The following is a 20,054-nucleotide window of genomic DNA, read 5'->3' on the forward strand; positions in this document are numbered from 1 at the left end:
CTTTGGCCTCGTTAGCGCCCCCCCCCCCCCCCCCCCCACATAAAATCCTACCAGATCCTCATCATGTCTAGCCTCCCACGCAGACGTTCTTAGGGGTTCTTCACGCGTGCCCCACTGCCCCACTGCGTGGGAGGCTACATCACTGTCTGTTCATGAAGTTTTTTGTGCTATTCACCAGTCCCCCTCCTGGTCCTCTCGGTCCCATCGGACTACGCGCGAGAGAGACTGGGTAGCATGTAAATATGGCGGCCAAAAGTGCATTAGAACGTGGAATCAGTACAGTCTGGCAAAAACTTCTAACTGTTGTTAACAATGCACTGGTCTACCTGGATAGCAGAACGGCTGAATGGATACATTGGTGTGGCAATCTTCAGGATTTTATAGACGCAGGAGCACTTAATGTTTGTGACATTTCTTCTGGGAGGGTGAGTTCAAACAATTTTAGAAACTGAAATTGTATGAATTGGATATTAAATTAAACTTAATTTGCAATAATGAATGATGCTAAATTATGAGTTTTGCCTTCTTGAGTTAAGGAGGTTGAGATAAAGCCTTGGGTTGAACCTTGAGAATTTCATATTTAAAATCAAGCCATCGACCGTCATTTTAAAAACAGTACGTAAGCTTATATTGCTTTGCTTGATGTAGGGTAAGCCTGAGTCGACTTAAGCTTATATAATTTTCATTTCGCCATTCATAAATTCTTAATGCCTGAAGACGTTTTGTTACAAATTAAAGGCATCTAGCGAAATAAAAGTGTGGGAATTTTCCTTAAATTCTTTGATGATTGTCAACTTCAATGATTTCCTTCCAATATTTTAATAAACAAGACCACGGGAAGTTGCTTTAATTTTAATTTTTTTTTAACAGATTTCCTTTGGATTCTGTACATTTAAAGTTGGTTAATGTGTCATAAAAGGCGAGTGCTTTAGCATGGTTCATGCTTGTGACAGTACGACATAACATTATGAAATTGAAAATGGTTAAGACATTAATTTTAGAATGGACAAAATTTTAAAACAAAGCTGTGCAAGTTTTTCCCTTGATACTGTTCAATTTAGTCTTAAACACAAAAGCAAGAATTTAAACGTTAATATTTCTATACCGCTTGATCTTTTTTATCATACACTGGGAATCATTCTTGTTTGTCTTAGGGGGACACACCAAAAATGTTGAAACATTCTTTGGTTTGTTTTTAACATTATTTTTGTTTAAACATTATTGTTAGCCAATCAGATGGCACATAGCTCTTTATTTAAAATTGAATTAGTTTTCATGAGAATGATGTATTATTCAGTAACAACACAGGCAAACTCGGAAAAAGAACTTCTGAGTGCTCCTATCAGGAGTCAAACCTAAGACCTTCCAATTATTGCTAGTTGACGGATGCTCTGACACTAAGCTATAGGAAACTCGGGGGAGCTGAAAAGGCCATTAAACTAGGTTCATGCTGCTAGGATTGGAATGTCAATGAGTGGCATATGCACAATGAAAGGAAATGTGATGTAATATTTATACAATGTTTCCCGAAATTCTCTTCTCAGGGTGGAAATGAGTCAGAAACAAAGGCCGTCTTTGTTGTTGGAACCCTCCTGCAAAGTGAAACACTGGACTTGATCCAGTCCATTGTAGAATCCAGTGATTTTCAGCACTGTACAATTCTTTGCACAGTACCAGAAAATGTTCACAGCTCTGCCAGACACACAGAGATTGCAGATGTTTCACCATTTGGGGAACTGTCGCAGAAGCTCAGGGAGTGGATGGGTGACATGGTGAGTAAGACTCAGAAATGTAGGAATACCTATAGCTAACCTGAAAATGGTCCTCCTGTTTTGCGTTGGTCTATTGTTTTGATACTTGTGGTCATCAGAGATGAAAGATGTGTTCAGAGCATTTACATGTAAGCAAGTGAGAAAATGGATGGGGAGACTTTGATCTTCCTTTAAACCCCAGTGGTGACCAGTGTTTCACAAGCAAATACAATCTTATGAAATTTAGAAGGAGAATCTTACTAGCTATTTATCAGAAGTCACTTAGGGCTTTTTTCCAGGCACCCCTTCGTTATTTGCCCTTATAATGTTACTACTTGATCAAAATTCATATGTTGGTCACAAGAATAAAGGACATGGTTATCAAAAATAATATTCTCCCAACTAGTTCAGTGAGGAGAAATTATATCCATGTTGATATTGGGTCTAATGATTGTGGGAGGCTCATACATGACAATCCATGCTTGAAGCACTGTAAACCTCACAAGTCTGCAGTCATGGCAAATTGTTTCTTGCATTATGCAGCAGATGAAGCATTGGAACAATGTTTCCTGAAGGAATTCAAGGACACATGCAAAAACTCCAGTGAATCTGAGCAAAAACAACAAGAAGCAATCGCTCTCAACCCTTCAATTATACAACTGAAATCCTTTGAAACTCAACTGTTCACTTCAACTGTGGCATGTGTTATAACTGACAGAAAAGGTGTAACGTTTTCCAATATGGTTTGAACAAACAAGGGTAAACTGTAATTAATAACATATTTACTCTTGATTGTCACCAATTGACTAGACTCATCCTAACCTTACTTTATTATCAAATACAGTATGCTACTGTTGATGTTCATTACCTGCCCTTATTTCCTGCTGTGGTTTGTCCTGGACTGTTCATAGCTCCTGTATTTTCAACATTCTTTCCACTTCTGCCATCAGATGTACCTCGGCTGCAAAAGTTCCTCAGGAGCACGGTATGTGTTAGGTTTTTAGTCATGATGCAAACTGAGACACCTTTTTGAGCTTGTTCTTTTTGGTAACAGAACACACATCCACTAATTAGGGTTCTTTGATATACACACTGAAAAAGTTGAGTTTGATCATTATCATGAATTATATTAATTATGGTGGTGGTGGGGCGATGGTGTAGTGGAAAGTGGTAAGCATCTATTTTTCAATTATACAGGGCTTCTGATATTTTGCGCGGTCGCGGAGCCGCGAAATTCAGGTATATCCGCAGAATCCCGCGAAATTCACATAAAAAACGCGTTATACCGCGAAATTCGTTAAAAATCCTACCAAATACATGTCGGTACAAAATATTTGAAACTTATCTTAGCTACTGGGGCCGTTTACTTCCCATAAATGCAAATTTATCTCAAAATTTCGTCACTGCCACGAGTAAACATAATGTACCATAACTACCAGGCGTTCCTAGATTAATGTTGTGAAAAACTGGGCACAAGAAATGAGACAACTTTTCGGTGACACTATACGGAGTGTGAAAGGAAACTGCTGTTTGTAGTAATGCAGGCACATGTTTAATCGTACGTGCTGGGCCCAGTTCCTCGAAGCCCGATTAAGCTAATCCTGGATTAAGGAGAATTTTGATTCGGGTTTAATTACTAAACAATAAAGATTTTTCAAAAAGATTTGCATCCCTCAGTTTTGACTTTGGCTTTTCTTCACCATTGGCTTAAAATTAGATTTTAAAAACATTTTTAACGAGCGAGCTGAAAACCTCAGACTTTAACTTTTAATCGTGGATTAACGTTAATTGGCTTTCGAACAACCGGGGCCAGGACACGATCTAAGACACAACAATGTTTTGACTACACAAATGGATTTGAACCTTCGATCACGAACAATCTTGCCTTGTAAACTGCAAAGCAACACAAGAGACCAAGGAGAGAAAATAAATTGTGTTCGGCTCTAAATTGCAGCTGTAAAAGGAGGTTAACCGGTCGGGCGTTTCAGTGAAGCTTATGTTTTTCTTGTAGCTCGAAACAAGTGCAATTGCCTTGAGAACTGTGTTGGATGAACTTTTGTGTTTTCTTTCTTGCCCTGAATTTGACATCCTTTCAATATTTTTTTTCTGGAATAATTCTTCTTGGCTTTCTTCTTTGTTTTTCGGCGAAATTTGCCCCCAAAATTCCCGCGAAATTCCCGCGAAATCGGCCGTTTTCTCCGCAAATTTGTCTCCAAAAATCCCGCGAAATTTGACTTTTTTCCCACGAATTATCAGAAGCCCTGATTATACAATTGGAAGATCGCAGGTTTGGTGGTTTGAGGCTGCATGTAGGTTGATGTCTTCATTGCTGTGTCATTCCCTCAGACATGAAACTTTGCTCCACATTGTCTCTCTTCACTCAGTTGTATAAATGTGTACCAATAACATTCTTCTGGGGTTACCTCTTTGATGGACTAGCATCCCATCCAGGGGGTAGTAGCAATACTCCTAGGTTCTTCATGTTACAGAAACCTGGTTAAGCTCCCGCCATGCAGAGGCGTAGCTACCTGTACGCACATACGCACCTGCGTTCCTGAAAAAGTCGAAAATAAAATAAAATAAAATAAAATAAAACCAGGTAAGATAAATTAAAATAAAATGAATAACACGAGAAATGACTAGGATGCGTCATAAGTGGTTGTTGGTTGAAAATGGCACTCCCCAGGCCTTGGTGGAGATGCTCGACTTTTCTATCCCAGAATTTTACCCTAGAATTGCTGTAGCAGTCAAGAACCTTCTCACATACACTGTGTCTACATGTGCTGCAGAGCAGGGCTTTAGTAGCATGAAAAGGCTAAACTGATGCCACTTCGGAATGCTATGTCAGATGCGAGGTTTTCCTCGCTATCCGTAATACATAAATTATTCACAAAGAGAAGGAAATAGACCTAAATGAGGTCTTTTCTGTCTTTGCTGGAAGGAAGGATAGACAGTTAGCTTTTTGTTTGTATCCGTAAACCGTTATGTCCCTTTTGCCTTTATGAAAGATAAAGTATCTATAGTTATGTTAATTTACAGTGCCTCAGTTTATTTTGCTCTTGACGATGTAGATCTATAGACATGTACACTTTGATGTGGCCCACAGTTGTAAAAAGTGCTCATTTGTCATTTGGCTTAATTAATGAATGAAGAGATCAAAGCACTTCAATAGTTCAATGAACCCAAGAAAGCAGCAAATAATTTAATGGCTTAGTTGCCATTTCATATCACGCTTATACTTATAGCATAACCTCACCATCCCAGGTGACGATAAAGAAAAATTATTCATGTCATCATGGCACGTGAAAAAAGAAATGAGAGGAGGGAGGGGGGGGGGGGGTGCAGGGCGATTTGAAAAATTGTGCGTACCTCTGAAAAAATCCTGGCTACGCCTCTGCATGTGGGCCAGTTAGGCTCATAGTGTTATGGAGACCATTGCCTGCCAAGGCAGATCCATTGCATGTATGGTGAATTAGAATAATACACAAAAAGCAAGACTAATGAACCTCAACACACATCTGCTTTAACCACTGATAAGTTTGAGTTAATTAACTTCAGTTAGTTATTTTTTAGGGTGACAAGAGAGTTTTCAATAACCTTAATGACTTTGAGATGTCTTCACTTCCGCATAGTTTACAACTTAAAATCAAGGTAGGAATTTCGAAACATTGCAATGTCTTTGTTTAGAGTAGGCCCTGGAATCATATACAGCAGGCAAGTCCTTCACGAGCAGGGCAATTCTCCTTAAGACTTACATATTAAGTAATATCTGAGACTTTGGCAGGGGTTGCGTTGTTGTCATACTTTCATACCACTGTGCTAATTGCCATGTGTTGCATCACTTTTCAGTTGTCATCTAAACAACAGTGGTAAATATTTTCTGCTTTCTTGACCATTCCTGTATGTGCTGAAATGATACTGTCCCCCAAAGTTTTCTTGAAATGTTTCTCTTTCCTCAGTCATCACTGTTTTTAGTATTTTCGGGGAGTTTAGTTGTAGTTTTTGGTAAAACCAAATATCAACTTCAATTTTGACGTAGCTCTCCACATTGCTGGAGAGTACTCCGCCATTTCTGAGCCACACCTGATTAAATTAATAAACTCTGTAATATTATTTTAACTATACTACAGACAGTTTCTACTTCTTGCTTGCATTGTTGCAGATGTTTGCATTTGGTCTGAACAGTTTGTTTGAACTTCTGGATGTGAATGAGGATTGTTATGGTGTGGGATACTTAAGCAAAGTCATTGCTACAGAGCTAGCGAACTTACCGGCAGCGAGAATGAGGAGAAAGGTAAACAAGGCAACATGTCTAATAAGTGCTGTTACGCTCTAGATTTTACTGTTATTAGATATTTACTGGGAATAGGCTATTGTGAAATTAATGTTTGGTTTATCACCAGACTTTATAACTAGAAGTAGATTGGCCACCGTAAAGCCTCAGATTCAAACACTGACATTTCGAACATTTGAAATTCATCAGTTGAGAGCAAATCAAGGAGTTGTGGGTTGTATATATTTATCCTATACCATAGAGAATACAGCCAATCAGAAAGCTAGAAACCTGTTGCATATTCTGCGGTATGCAACGGGTAACTATTCTACAAAACAATCCTGGCGTTCCTAGCTGCCTAAAAAATTTTTCCCACCAAAACAGGTCATAATTTTCATTGAGAAAAAAATACTTTCAACTAAAACATGGAAGAGGAATACCCCAATTTTGACCTTAATTTTGAATTCCTGGAACCAGACACCAAACAGGGAAGTTAATTCAATGAGTGGCATGGGATAAATTAGTTATACAGTGCTTTCTCTTGGTATACCGTGAGTATTCCGCTCATGACTGATTTTTCTTTGTATACATACACACCTAAAGGCTCCTGTGTATACTAAGAAAAATCAAGTCACTCGTGGTATATTTCACTGGGTTTAGTAATGAGTCTACTGAGGGTTATCTTAGCTACTCCCCTGGTTATTTTCTGATTGCTATAATCATTTATCTATCCTTAGCCGTTTCTTGATCCAGATGTCTGTTTTATTTCTTCAGGGCTCAAGCGGCCGTGGATCTCTCATTTTGATTGACAGAACACTTGATCTGGTTGGTCCATCAGGACACTCATTTGACACCCTTGCTGACAGAATCATTCAGTTGTTACCTCGGTTACCACAACACACCAGTGACATTGCTGTGGACATGTCTCCCCTCTGTTCCCATGGCAGGTACATCCTGTGCTCTAGACCACCTATTTTGACTACGTAGGTAGCACACAATTAAGCCGCAAGTGACTCACATGGCCAGAACCCACTAGAAGTCTCTTAAAAGCATATAAAGTAATAAGAGATGAGTATTGCTACTCTCCCCTGGGCCCAGTTGTTCAAAGTCCGATTAAGCTAATCGTGGATTAACCTGAACTTTGATTCGAGTTTAATTAGTAACCAATATAGATTTTTCGAAAAGATTTTTGTCCTGCAGTTTTGACTTAGCCTTTTTTTTGCCTTTAGCTGAACATTTGTTACCTAAAACATTTTTAACAAGCGAAATGAAAACCTCGGTTAACTTTTAATCGGGGATTAGCGTTAATTGACTTTCGAACAACTGAGCGCTGGATGGGAGGGTAGTCCATCACATGGTTATCTTGTCTGAGAGAACAATAGGGAACTTAAGCACAGACGTTTTTTGAGCCACGGACGGCAACTGGAAATTGAATTTTTCCCGTTTTGGAGCATTTTAACGCCATTGTGCTTGTAACGTCTAACCACAATCATCAACAAGAACTTTTCCTGTCCGGGGTAATTAGCAAAACCATGCCAAAAACAGAAACATTCGACTTCCAGTTGCTGTCCGGGGCTCACGAACGTCTGTGCTTAAGCTCCCTAATGTCATGGCAGAGCAGAGGCTATGCCTCACGCTACATTCCTTGAGATCTGATGTTCAGCACCCTAATCACTACACCACCAAACTGGGTATAATGACCAGTTGGCAACTATGAAAATCAGCAGTCCTCCATATCCAGCCCACTCTTTGCTTGTCATTTGTGTCTCAGTGTAATTTTGATACTGAATTCTCTTCATATTGTATGGTTTCTATAGTTCCACTCCTGATACTGTAGTGCCTGGTTGCCTGGCACATCCGAGAGATCCTCCTACCCAGGCTCTTCTCTGTTCTATGATCACCAAGAGACAAAAGGTAATGGCTACATAGTGTCTACTAAATCATGGACCATGTTCCACATCAATGTATTAACTCATGAATTAAGACAAGGAGAAGGGGTGATATTGTAAAGTTTGAATGACCAACCTGGGTTGATATTGCTTTAGGATATGGCATATACAGTGTCTATTAAGTCAACAAAAGGAAGCTTTATTTCCCCCATTCAGTCACGTTACAGTTTTAATTAATTATTTAAAAAAAGAGAGGGGCGCTGGCTACCTGGAATAATTACAAAGTAAAAGCAGGCAGGTAGCCAGGTTAACAAAAGTAATAATACCAGTTTAGGTCGGTACACTCACATGAATAAGCAAATATGACACAAAACACAGACATGGACCATGGACCATGTGCCACGTCTATGTATCAACTCATGAATTAAGGAGAAGGGGTGATATTGTAAAGTTTGAGCGAGCAACCTCAGTAATTATTGCTTAAGGATATGGCATATAGACAGCTGTGTGGCAAGGTTTTATGCGAGACTGAGCCAAATGTACAGATTTGTCATAACCAATGCCTTTTTGGATAGTATAATAAAAAGATAAGCCAAGGCATAAGCTCATGGATCGACAGTTCTTGAGTAAATTTGGGCTGAAAATCTAATTGTCTATTTCAGGTTATCAGAATAGGAGTTGATAAAATTTGAGGTGGCTCTGCACCCTTCCTAAAATATTTTTTTAAACTTTGCACAAAGTTGTAAATGCCTTAAATCATGCTGATCACAATTATTCATAAGTAAAAAGTGAGGGTAATTGGGCTTGTTTTGAGTTATGTTTTAATCAGTTAAGGGTCATATGTTTTTACTTATTAATACATGTTTTTCCTGAAATCAAGGAAAGCCTGGTTGATCTTTCACGACAGCTGCAAGAAGCTTTGACCAGAGAATCACTAATACAGAAGAGCAAAGGCATACAGAGTAAAGTCACATTAGAACAGCTGAAAATGATGACAGAACATTTCAGGTACATTTAATGTTGTCTATGACACTTGGTATGTGGACAAATGATCATGGTGATGATGATGATGATGATGATGATGTGTGTTGGGTCTTTTTTTGCAAGATGGTGTGATTTGTGTAGATGTAAGTAAGGTTTCCGTTTCTTTTTAAAATCCTGTTTGTCTTGCAGAGGTCAGCCAAAGTGTTTGCAAAGACATGGTGCTCTGCTACAGTTGGTGAGAGCAACAATAATGGCATTAAAAAGTGAACACACTTCACAGGTGGAACATTTACAAGCCATAGAGAAAGTGAGTGCTACATCAGTAAATATGTTGTTAGGGTGGTCAGATTATCTAATATAAGATTATCTAATATAAGAAAGATTGTCACAGTTATTACGCAACTTAAACAGTTGCAAAAAGAAAGCCTGATTTTTTTCAGGCTTTCTTTTCACAACTGTTTAAGTTAATTGCATACTTACTGCGAGGATCTTTCTTCTACTTATCTTTCATCCGCAGTTCAAAATATATGTTTCACATATTTACATTCATTTAGCTAAGATTAACTAACAACAAGAATAGCAAACTCAAACGGAGGGTTGCCCAATACACCCGCAATGTAATGTCCATGAAACTTAAGTTCCGCCTCTCATGATTTTGAGAGGGGTCATTGGATTTGACTGTCTGTTCAGTTTGTTCGGACTGTGATCTTGAAACACGAACCGTAAGGGGAAGATGACGGTAGGTAAATTGCTTCTCATCAAGGGGACTTTACAGCATATTTCACTCTTTTTCTGAGGTGATTTATTTGTTTTGACAGCCTGTACAGTTTTCAGTCCGTTGTGAATCTGAGAGAGGTCATTTGTTTTGACTGTCTGTACAGTTTGTTCAGACCATGATCATGAAATACAGGTCACCGTGAGAGGGAGATTACAGTCTGTAAATTGCATATCATCAAGGGGACTTAGAATATTCACGCTGTTTCTGAGAGGAAGGAGAAGAGGAAGAAGAAGTGAGAAGCTGGGCTCCTGGACTGATTACACCTGCTACACCGACAGGCTTTATTTTTACATTAACATGCAAATTTACTCTGTATTATTCTCCGTAATGTTCTCTCTCTATATATATTTCTTATGCAACTTATTATAAGTTGGTAGAATTTGTTTAGAATAAGAAGACTTCTTGTCTTTGGTGATCATCTCCTTCATTCCCATAACTTGTATATTTGATCAATTAGTAACGCTGCAAGGACAGATTAGGTGCTTGTCACTCTTGGGGTTTAAAGCGTTAAACAACAACAATGCCCATGAACCTAGTTTAGTGGCCTCAGCTCCCACGAGTCTCCTGTAGCTCAGTGGTAGAGCATCCGAACTAGTAATCAGGAGGTCTTAGGTTCGACTCCTGATAGGAGCACTCGGATTTTTTTTCCGAGTATGCCTGTGTCACTTACTGAACAATACATTATTTTCAACAACAATGTACTCGCTAAAGAATTTTCCATTCATATGACATGCTCTTCAAACAACTAATTGTTAATTCTTTAGGGTTTAATTCTTCACATTGGGGAACATGGTTCACAAAGTGCTTTATCTGAGTTAATAACTGCCCTACAAGCTGACAGTCAACAAAGGTGTGTATCAAAGTACATCACTGTCTGGGTGCTTGTGGCCCAGTTAGTACAACGTTCGTTTAAAGTCCTGAAGTCAGGATTTTTTTGAATTAAAGTGTCAGCTGTAAAATGATTTCTTTGGTGATTTTCCTGCAGGTTTGTTGATGTAGAGGACATTCTTCTTGTCTTGGTATTCCTGTACTCCCTTACTGGACAAGAATGTTACAACTCCCCCATGGAGGAGGAGCAGATTAAAGTGAGCAATAATTTTAATTCGAATAGCAGCAGTTTGCTTTGACACCACTTCTCCCTGATCGACTAGTCTTGTTTCAAAGGCAGTTACATCAAAACAGAAAGTAAGGTGAAGTCATACTTCAAATGTCCAAGGCCCACACAGCCAGTTTAACAACCCCCCCCCCCCCTTCAATGAGATGCAAGTCTGTTGCAGGGAGACAGGCCCCAGCACATTATCACTGCATTAATTTTATACATCATTTGAAGAGAAGTTTCTTGTCTAAGGAAAAAACGTGATGACAGACATACATACCACTTGGCCTTGAACCTGTTACCGTTGAAACCAGGGCATAACAACATTAGAAGGACACTGTTAACTGCGGTGGGTGAACACCTCAAGGACGTCGGTTATGCTCCTTCCTGTTATGTTGCCAACCGCTAAAGAACATTTTGAGAGGGTTGATTAGTAAGAACCTCAAGCCATGTATGACACTTAGGGCGTTTTCCATTTGTCAGAACTTGCCGGCCAGACCAGCCAGTCTGTAAATTGAATGCGTCATTTTGAACGGTTGATGCTGCAAAATCTTGAGAAATAATCACTAGTGCTATTTTGAATGACTAGGATAATACTTATCCTTCAAATAGCTATTGGTACAAACCGTTGATGAACTGATTGGTCTGGCCAGACAGTGTTGACAAATAGAAGGTTCCCTTAGTCCACAACATGAACTCGGGCCACTTTAATGAACTCGAGCCACATTAGTAGAAGGATAGCTGCATTCTTACAAGGACACTATCGCCGAGGCCTAAACTCTGATGTTGATTTGTTAAATCTCTCATAGAACATGTTGGTGAACAGCATACTCAGTGGAGATCTCAAATGCAGTAATGAAGCATTCTTAGGTCAGTGACATCTTGTCAGTTATAATAACAATGTGCAAAGCTTAACAACGGTCAAATGTAAAAAAAAAAGTAAGAAAAGTTAGTTGAAGGTAAAGTCAGTTTACCTCGAGAGGTCAAGGCTGATAAGTATTTCTGAATCTGTGACTTTACTAAATCATTTTCCGAAAGTACAAGTGCAGAGAGCAAACTCCTCTTACATGCGATGCTGGGTTTGGGAATTGATCATAGGCCACTATTTTCCCATTTTACTTTGTCCCAGTAAAGACCTGTTTTATTCTACCTTAGACCACAGTGAACACCTCTGTTAATTAACAATTATTCCACGAGCGCGCGTTGGATATGAGATGATAGATAGCCAACGAGGCGCGTAGCGCCGAGTTGGCTATAATCACCTCATATCCAACAAGCGCAAGTGGAATAATTGTTTTATTAAAAACAACCGAGAAATATTGCTAGATCTTACTGATTTCGCTGTGCAAGAACGACCAGAAGGCAATTTAATGGTCGCCATTTCTCGACCATGGTATAATTGCTCATATACCATGGCCGCTAAGCCAATCAAATCCCTCGAATTGCATTATACAATGATGCAGTTTTTAATAATTTCCCATACCTTATGGATGTGTGAATATTACGCTGGTTTGACCCTGCTTAACAACTCCTCAGGCTAATGCCACCCGCTAAGTCACTGCATTTTAACGAGGAAATCCAGTTAAAAGAGTTCTTTTGCAGATTTAGGCCCGGTTCGTACGTCGAACTTTACATGAGCCGAACCTAATACCTATTAAGGTCAACCCAAATAATTAAGTTCGGCAGTTGATTCAGACGTCGAACCTAACTGAAGTCAAACTTAATTAAAGCTCATTTGAGAAAGTAGATTTTCGTGGTCAGCGGCTGTTGTTTTTTCTCAACAAGATTCAAAATGGCGGGAAAGATGAGTTCTGACATGGAAAAGCTTGTTTGGTAAAATGGAATTGGGGGTGGTCAAAAGTTTATTTTAGTATTAGTTTTTATTGATATTTCTTATAATTCTTTATAGTTATATTTTTATATAACATTTTTAAATTCATGTAAAGCGCTTTTGATCATTTTAATGTTAAAAGGCGCTATATTAGGTGAATATATTATTATTATTATTATTATTATTATTATTATTATTATTATGATTATTATAATGAAGACAGGCCAAACACGGCTCCTATTGGTTGAGATAGGAAGAATATGACCTTCAATACTAATTTGTTCTTACGAGTACGTCTTTCAAAGATCTCCCTTTTCTGTAGGAAAGTAGGGAAGGGTCTTTATAGATCTCTCTTAGCAGAGGCTGATTTTCTATCAAGTGTCATTTATTCATCTGAATGGTTTTAGGTTAGGCACAGAAGGGTGATATTCCTTAACAAACGCCAAAATGTTTTTGCGCGTTTTTTGTTTGTTTTGTAGTGCCGACATTCTTTCGCTGAAATTGACTTCTGAGAGAGTTTTATCCATGAGGTTATCGAGGTAACCTCTGTAGCGTAATCTCTGTTTGAATAGAGTAATGTTTTCTTCAAATGTTGTTTTTAAAGATTTTGTTCTGAGAAGTCTTGACGCTTCGCCTTTGAGATAGCCTGTATTGGCTGTCGGTTTGAAGTGCGTGCGCACATCAAGAATAGATTCTTTTTTTTTTAAATCTTTCTCATATCAGACAAGTATATTTAGTCGTTTTGAGACAAGAAGAACAAGCACATTCCTCTTTTCCCGCCATCTTGTTCAGAATGAAGTCCTTTGCACATGGCAAGTCGATGGAACGCGCAGACCTCTGGGATAGATATAATTTATATAATTTATTCGTAACGTATGCATTTGGTTCGGCAGATGTAAAGTTCGACGTATGAATCGAAGTCGAACTTTTGCCGTTCTATTCGACTGGCGTAGTCGAATAGAACGGCGGGTCGACTCAAATGCAAATCTGTCGATCCTAACTGATTCATACGTCGATCTTTACATGCGCCGAACCAAATGATTAGGTTCGGCTCATGTGAGGTTGGACGTAGGAACCGGGCCTTAGTTTTTGAAAACGGTTGATATTCCTTGTTTTCTCCTCTGATAAATGGATTCCTTAGCTTCCATATTACTCCAAAGTCATAGTTGGGAGTGAATTTAATTTCAGTTGCATTCTTCTAGGTTCAGAGCTGTCAGAGAAGACTGTAAGAAGCAGAATTTCAGATGCGTTCGAGAAAGTACGAGGGGTGAATTTGGCAAGGCAGGAACTTCAAATGTTCAGGTACATTTAGAAAAAAAGAATAGCATTTGCTGCAACATGGTCACGATGCTGTTGGGTGAGTGTTGCATCATATTTGGTGCAATGTTGTAACAGAGATGCAATAAAATTGAGCAAAGTTTTGTATCATAATTACCGGTACTTACAAACTGCATTCAAGTACCCTCCAACGTTTCCTCCTGAAATTGTCTTTCTCTTTTATGTAAAAACTCAGGCCCTGGTTGTTCAAAGAGCGGATAACTCTATCCAGTGGATAAATCGTTATCCAGTGGATGAAACTTACTCCAACCAATACATTTTATCGGCTGGATAGCGACTTCACCACTCTTTAAGCAACTGTGGCCAGATGGCTCTGCACTACACATTTCATGAAAAAAAAAAAGCAACCTTATGTCTGGTTGCCCGAGAACATGATCACTTTCAAGGGCTAAAGGAAAAATTATTTGTGCACTGCTAGCGTGATCTTACCAGTTGGTTAGTAGTCTGGGTATGTCACAGAAGAGAGAGTGTTACAAGAACAGATAATGTGTGCTCTGCAAGATGACTTCCATATCTGCTGTTTTGGGACTCAAGCAATGGAGAAAACAAATGGAGAAGTGGGGGGGGGGGGGGGGGGCTCTCAAGTGAAGATGGTTTTCATAAGAAAGTTTGAAGAAAAAACCCTGAAGAGAGTCAGAAACCTGTTTATGGGTGTCTCGAGTTCATTTTCACCCCTAAGAGGTAACGGTTCTGCTAAGATGACCCTATTTCCTGCCTCATTTTTTTAAGCTATTAACCTTAATTAAAGATACCAGAATAACTCCAGTGATAGTCATTTTAGATTAACATACCAAACCACAAGTCTGGGGGTGGTTTTCTGTTAAATATCGAAAGTTATTTACATTTGCTTTGGTTTTGGTTTAACACGCTCTGTGATTGGTTTGAAAACTCACACCTCTTTCTAACCAATGAGATCGCAGGCGTTTCCCCGCGTTTGGCGCCGGTTACATACATTTGTTCCGAGTTGATTGGTTCGTTGTGTTTACGCCTGTTGTGATTGGTCAGCGTTGGTTTTGGTTTTACAACAGTCAACTAAAAACCGCTCTAACCTCTACAAGGTTCAACAAACAACCCTGTCATTTTAATTTGGAATCCAACCTTGTTAAACCAGGGGCACTTTTAAAACAATGTTCTAGTTATGTCATTACAGTGTTACAACTTTTATAACAACGCGTTGAAAGTTTGTCATAACAGTGTTGCAACGTATGTTGTTGTAACCAGTAGGGTTGTCTTTTTTATTCTGTTTCTACAGAAATGTATTTCAGGGAGGAACAGCTCTTAAGCCTGCACAATACCAACCACTTGTTAAACAGGTTCGTGTTTTGAGATAAATTGTTACCATGGTGAACGTGAAAAAAATATCAATTCTTTTTTCTTATGTTTACGGCTCTTGCTTTGGCTGCAATTGTGGACAAAACGTTTTGTGGAACTACAAATTTCACCGTTAGATTCATACATCGACAATTAGCCAAACAACATTGAGTGAGAGGGAGAGGCATGGTTAGTATCTATGGGAGGGGGGAGTGAAGATTAAATACTCTCCTGTCGGTGTTTTCTTCAAGGGAGATGGAGATCAACGCTTACAATAAGCATTTTGCTCAAGTAGTTTTTTGTCCGAGGTTGTGGTTCCACGGAAGCAAGTTTCCGTTGACCTCGCAAAATAACGCCACATCTGAAACTAACCACCTTGCTTATACTGCGGAGACTTTTGTGCTTCCGCTCGTCTTCTTATGTCTGAATGCATTCGATCAAATGTGGCAAAACTGGCCCTCCTTTCTTTCCCTTGTCAGATCATTGATGGTGTATTTAGTCCCGAGTCGCCTGATCTCCCAGATGTGGAGTTCAAGTCGCACGGATTAAAAGATTTCATCAAAACTGGATTTAGGTAAGCATGCAAAGTGACTGTAATAAGAGTTTGTGCTGCGCATACAGATTCGTGATTGACTGACTTTGTGGCAGGTTTTCCTTTTGGCCCGATCTATGCGGCATGCGGGCACATTGCAAAGGGGCTTTGATCATGGAGTTTTCTACGTTTTATTTGTCAAAACTGCGCATAATTGAAATTAAGTACCTTTTCTGGGACACGAAAAGCTCCTGGAACGCCAAGAAGACAAAGAGATTGAATACCAGTTTAACCGGCTTTTTTTTCTGTGCTTTTATTTGGACACCAGGTTTTAGTTGCATCACAGTTGTGAAGTTTACATTCAAGGCTGATACTCGCTTTATCTTTGTGTTTGGTCAACAGCTAATAAAAAAACTTCTTCCACTTAACCGATAGTCTTCTTTTAAACTTTCTTGCTTCATCTACCCTCAAAGGCTGTCAATCGCATGACTCTTCTTCATTACAGCTTTTTGCACAAAAGCTCTCGCGTTGTACCTAAGCAAAAAACGTACGTTAAGAGACGAAAGGCATTCCAGGAGTACGGCAGGCTACTTAATATCCTTTCATTCCGGCATTAGTTTTTTTTTCTTTTGCATGTAATGGTACCCGTTCCGTATATTTAAAACGAAATTTCCTCCCTTTTTTTATGCCTCAAAGATCGGTTTCAACCCTGGGGGCCTAAAACAGTAGATAATCTCCCGTTTAAAGCGTTTAAACAGCTGTTGGATAGCTTTGCCAATTAACTCTTAAATCCTTGAGAGGCTCATCGTTGCGCTGTAATTTTATCAAACGTTCTTTCTTATGCTTGAATTAAGTTTTTGTCTCTTCCTCTTTACAGTGCATTCCGATTAGCCTTTCCACTTCTAAAATAGCCTTAAATCAACAAGTATTCGTAAGTTCAGAAATGAATCGCAGAGAAAGACAGGGAGAGAGAGAGAGAGAGATAAGAAGAGTGTTGAGGTGTCATGCTAAAAGTTGTTAGACTTTCGTGTGGATCGGAACCTTTCAGGCGATTAGTCGGGAGGCTACGTGACACGTGCATTTCTATTCTCCCTGTGGTTGTCGGCGGTTTCATTCGACGTGGTTTTGACTATTTTCCCAAATGCCCCACCCCGCATTGATACCTCACAACACTCGGTGATAGGTAGCCTTTTTGGTCAAAGTCCTCACTCCACCTAATAACCCACTATAGGGAGTTTGACGTTGACTTGTTTTATTGTTGGTTCAGTTTATTTATGAATGTGAGCAAGCCTCGGCCCAATGACCATCCATTGCTGGTGCTGTTTATCGTTGGAGGAATCACGTGCTCAGAAGTTCACCAAATAAGGGAAGCGCTTGCGGCGTACCACCCCAACACGCAGGTGAGTTATTACACTCCAGATTTCGTGGCATTTTAGGACAGTTTATCATTTAGGCCGCGCCACAAACCGCTCTATAACCCGCAGACACCTTAATCCTAAAAAAAAGTATTTAGTGATGCGATCGATTGGGTTTATTCAGGATTATGGCTTCTGATTTATTTCGGCACAATGATTTCTACAAATCATTAAATCAGGGTTTTAGAGAAGAAGAATGCGAACTATGTCTTCACGTGGTGTGTGGGCACGAGTAAAGCAGATCTTGTTGTTAAATTCAACACTGTTTGGTTTATTCAAACACACACACGCGTTGTTCTGCTAAAATAGCTTTGTGAAACCACATGCCCCGGCACTGCTCATTACGCTGTCCAATATGGCTGACTGTGTTACTGGGGTTTGGTGAGTGCGACTTCCACAGTCAACTCCCTTTATTGCGGACACCCTCGAGATCGCGACGGGGACTGTGGGGATTGTGGTCTGGAAAAGCACTTTCTTTTCCTAACAATCTAAAAAACATAAACAAAAACAAAAACAAGAAGAAGAAAAAAGGATTGTCTTTTTGGGACAGCCCTAGGACCATATTCACGAAGGCCTCGTAAGTTAAGATGCAACCCAAGTATTGTTTGTTTACAAGAGCCTATTGTTTGAAAACGAGCGATACTTCGGAGGCCTTCGTTAATCTAGCCCCTGGTCCATACACTCCACCAAATTTCTAAAGGTGAGAGAGTTTGTTGGGGAGAGGGGGGTGGGGGCGCTCCAGGTCACACACATTGCAGGAAGCAATTTTGCTCAGAGAACTTCGGGGTACAACTGTTCAATTTTCAAGAAACTGCCCACCTGAATTCTTAATTTTCCATTCCTTTGCAGCTTTTAATCGGTAGTACAAGACTTCTGAAAGCTGGTGACTTGTTCAACCAAATATTACTTCAAGACAACCTCTTTCCAGCTCTTCATTGACAGCTTCAAACCAAAATAGGAGAGATTGTAACGCAGCCAAGCGATCTAGAGCTATACAGAATGGCTCAGCAGAAACACATTCAGTCAAATATGCATTGAGTGGATCCAGTGTCTGCTTTAATTCTTAGAGGATTGCGAGCATTAGAAATTAATATAAATTTGAGCGTGCCGTACCAGAAGGAAGTGTGTTAGGGTGTTACTTGGACAAATGAAAGCCGTAGTTGTTGTCCCAAGGAAAAGACTTCTGCTGAAATCCGATTATAGAGTTTGAGAAAAGAGCCCATGAGAAGTTCATGCCAGACGAGGGGAGAGTAGGTTTAACTCTCTAAGTCAGTTGCTGTTGGCAAGGCGTTCAACGTCCCGTTCCTCCAAAACATTTCTGGTTAACGAGCTGAAAAGTCCATTTTGATAGCTTGCGTAACAGTTGGACGGTAACAGCAAAAACACAGCCATAGCAACAGTGTTTCAACTTTCATTTTTGTTATACTTCCTTCGAACACAGTTCAACAGCACATACTCAGATGTTAAATTATTGGTTTTTGGCACTAAAACAGCCTTCGATATTCCAGTAAGTGATCACGTGATCAGTATCGAAAGGGATAAAAACGGCCGATATTACACTCAAGTATCGATATTTTTCAAGGAAACCCCAGTATCGATTATATCGAGTATTTGGTATCGACCTCAGCCCACCTGCAACGGCAACGTCAACACGCAACAACTTTCAGGCGCGGATCCATCCGGTGACAAGTTCCCCTTGGAAAATTTAAATTTAACTCTTTAAAGTGCTATTGTCTGGGTTTTCAAATCATTGTGACAGACATCTTCCATACTTAAACCTGGGAATTTTTCTATTCTAAAAATATCTATTTATTGTCAAAAATCTGACCGTTTTCCGTAAAACGATGGAAACCTGTCTGGATCCTGGCCTGACTTTTTCTAAATGCACCCATGCAATAACAAAAATTATAAACTTAAGAAGAGTAATTAGGAATGGTAGCTGTTGATATTGACGGAAACAAATATAAGGGCAAGTTTAATTTTATTCTAAGAGAGAACGGTTTTTAAGGTCCTTTATTTAATCCACAAAAAGCTTCATTGTCGACATTTTCTTGAATATGTATTTGTACGAACCTGTCATTTACAGGAAATGAAAGCTTTTGAAAATAGCTGATTGAAAATAATTATATTTATACATATAGGTTTACGCCTTTATCTGGTATTTTCACAGTTTGCGAATGTTAGTAAACGTTGTTTTTGGTCCGTCCAACGGAAAACGGAAAATAAACAATGAAAAAAGCACACTGTTTGTTGACATTCTTCTGCGTTAAGCAAATAACCTGTACTGTATGCACGGGTTTTATTTTCGTTATTTTCAATAAACATGCAACCTCTTTAAGCGAATCCTTTGTTCTCAGCCCTTGTATGAGACTCATCGATCGGTCGCGAACATTCTACCGGCTATTTTTGCGCGACATTCATTTCGTACTTCGTGTCGCATTTCAAAATTAAACTCGTCCGTCACCAAACGCGACTTGTCAAATTGCTAAAGCTTTCCAAACCTGTGCGTTTACGCGGCAAACCTCAAAAAACGTCCATTTATTGCTGAAATCTGAGTTGACAGCATTTTTTTAGCTTTGAATCTGCCGTTTAGCCATCAGATCACAAATCAGCCAAACCCTATCTAAAAGATACGACTCGGGATGCGACGCCGCCTTGCGGTTCGCTGTCGTGGCTAGGCCTCTAACACACGAGAATCACTAAAAATAAAAAGCTCTGGCACCCAGTGGTAAAAACAGTTTTCTTTTTTGTTTTCATTTGAATCAGAGCACGGGAAAGAATGCGTCGTAATTTGAAGTTTCACCCCAGGAAGTCTTGAAAGGGCTAAGTGATAGCTGGAAGAACTGGCTGCATGAA

At 39.5% G+C, this 20,054-nt stretch overlaps 1 protein-coding gene across 2 annotated transcripts; it reads left to right on the top strand.

The window, feature by feature from the left end:
- The first annotated feature begins 176 nt into the window (after positions 1 to 176).
- On the top strand, positions 177 to 19,439 carry LOC146470229 (sec1 family domain-containing protein 2-like). 2 transcript variants are annotated; one of them, XM_085122268.1, is made up of 18 exons: positions 177 to 425; positions 1,155 to 1,187; positions 1,545 to 1,772; positions 2,596 to 2,736; positions 5,325 to 5,402; positions 5,914 to 6,045; positions 6,799 to 6,971; positions 7,842 to 7,938; positions 8,794 to 8,921; positions 9,087 to 9,204; positions 10,440 to 10,525; positions 10,661 to 10,760; positions 11,581 to 11,641; positions 13,805 to 13,904; positions 15,193 to 15,253; positions 15,731 to 15,825; positions 17,051 to 17,183; positions 18,048 to 19,439. In XM_085122268.1, the coding sequence occupies exons 1-18, from the start codon at positions 243 to 245 to the stop codon at positions 18,135 to 18,137; spliced, it is 2,037 nt and encodes a 678-aa protein (XP_084978394.1). In that variant the 5' UTR covers positions 177 to 242; the 3' UTR covers positions 18,138 to 19,439. The 2 variants fall into 2 exon arrangements, with proteins under 2 accessions (XP_084978394.1, XP_084978395.1); XM_085122269.1 differs by lacking the exon at positions 1,155 to 1,187.
- The last annotated feature ends 615 nt before the right edge of the window (positions 19,440 to 20,054 follow it).

Source organism: Pavona decussata, unplaced genomic scaffold, assembly GCF_977016875.1.
Source record: "Pavona decussata unplaced genomic scaffold, jaPavDecu1.1 SCAFFOLD_114, whole genome shotgun sequence".
In the NCBI taxonomy this organism is placed as follows: Eukaryota; Metazoa; Cnidaria; class Anthozoa; order Scleractinia; family Agariciidae; genus Pavona; species Pavona decussata.

What these genes read in the sequence shown, in the direction of transcription:
- LOC146470229 (XM_085122268.1), top strand. Translation starts at nt 243, where the DNA reads ATGGCGGCCAAAAGTGCATTAGAACGTGGAATCAGTACAGTCTGGCAA. An exon ending in CAGCGAGAATGAGGAGAAAG is followed by an intron (nt 6,046 to 6,798) that starts GTAAACAAGGCA and finishes TTATTTCTTCAG; the next exon opens with GGCTCAAGCGGCCGTGGATC. An exon ending in CAGGAACTTCAAATGTTCAG is followed by an intron (nt 13,905 to 15,192) that starts GTACATTTAGAA and finishes CTGTTTCTACAG; the next exon opens with AAATGTATTTCAGGGAGGAA.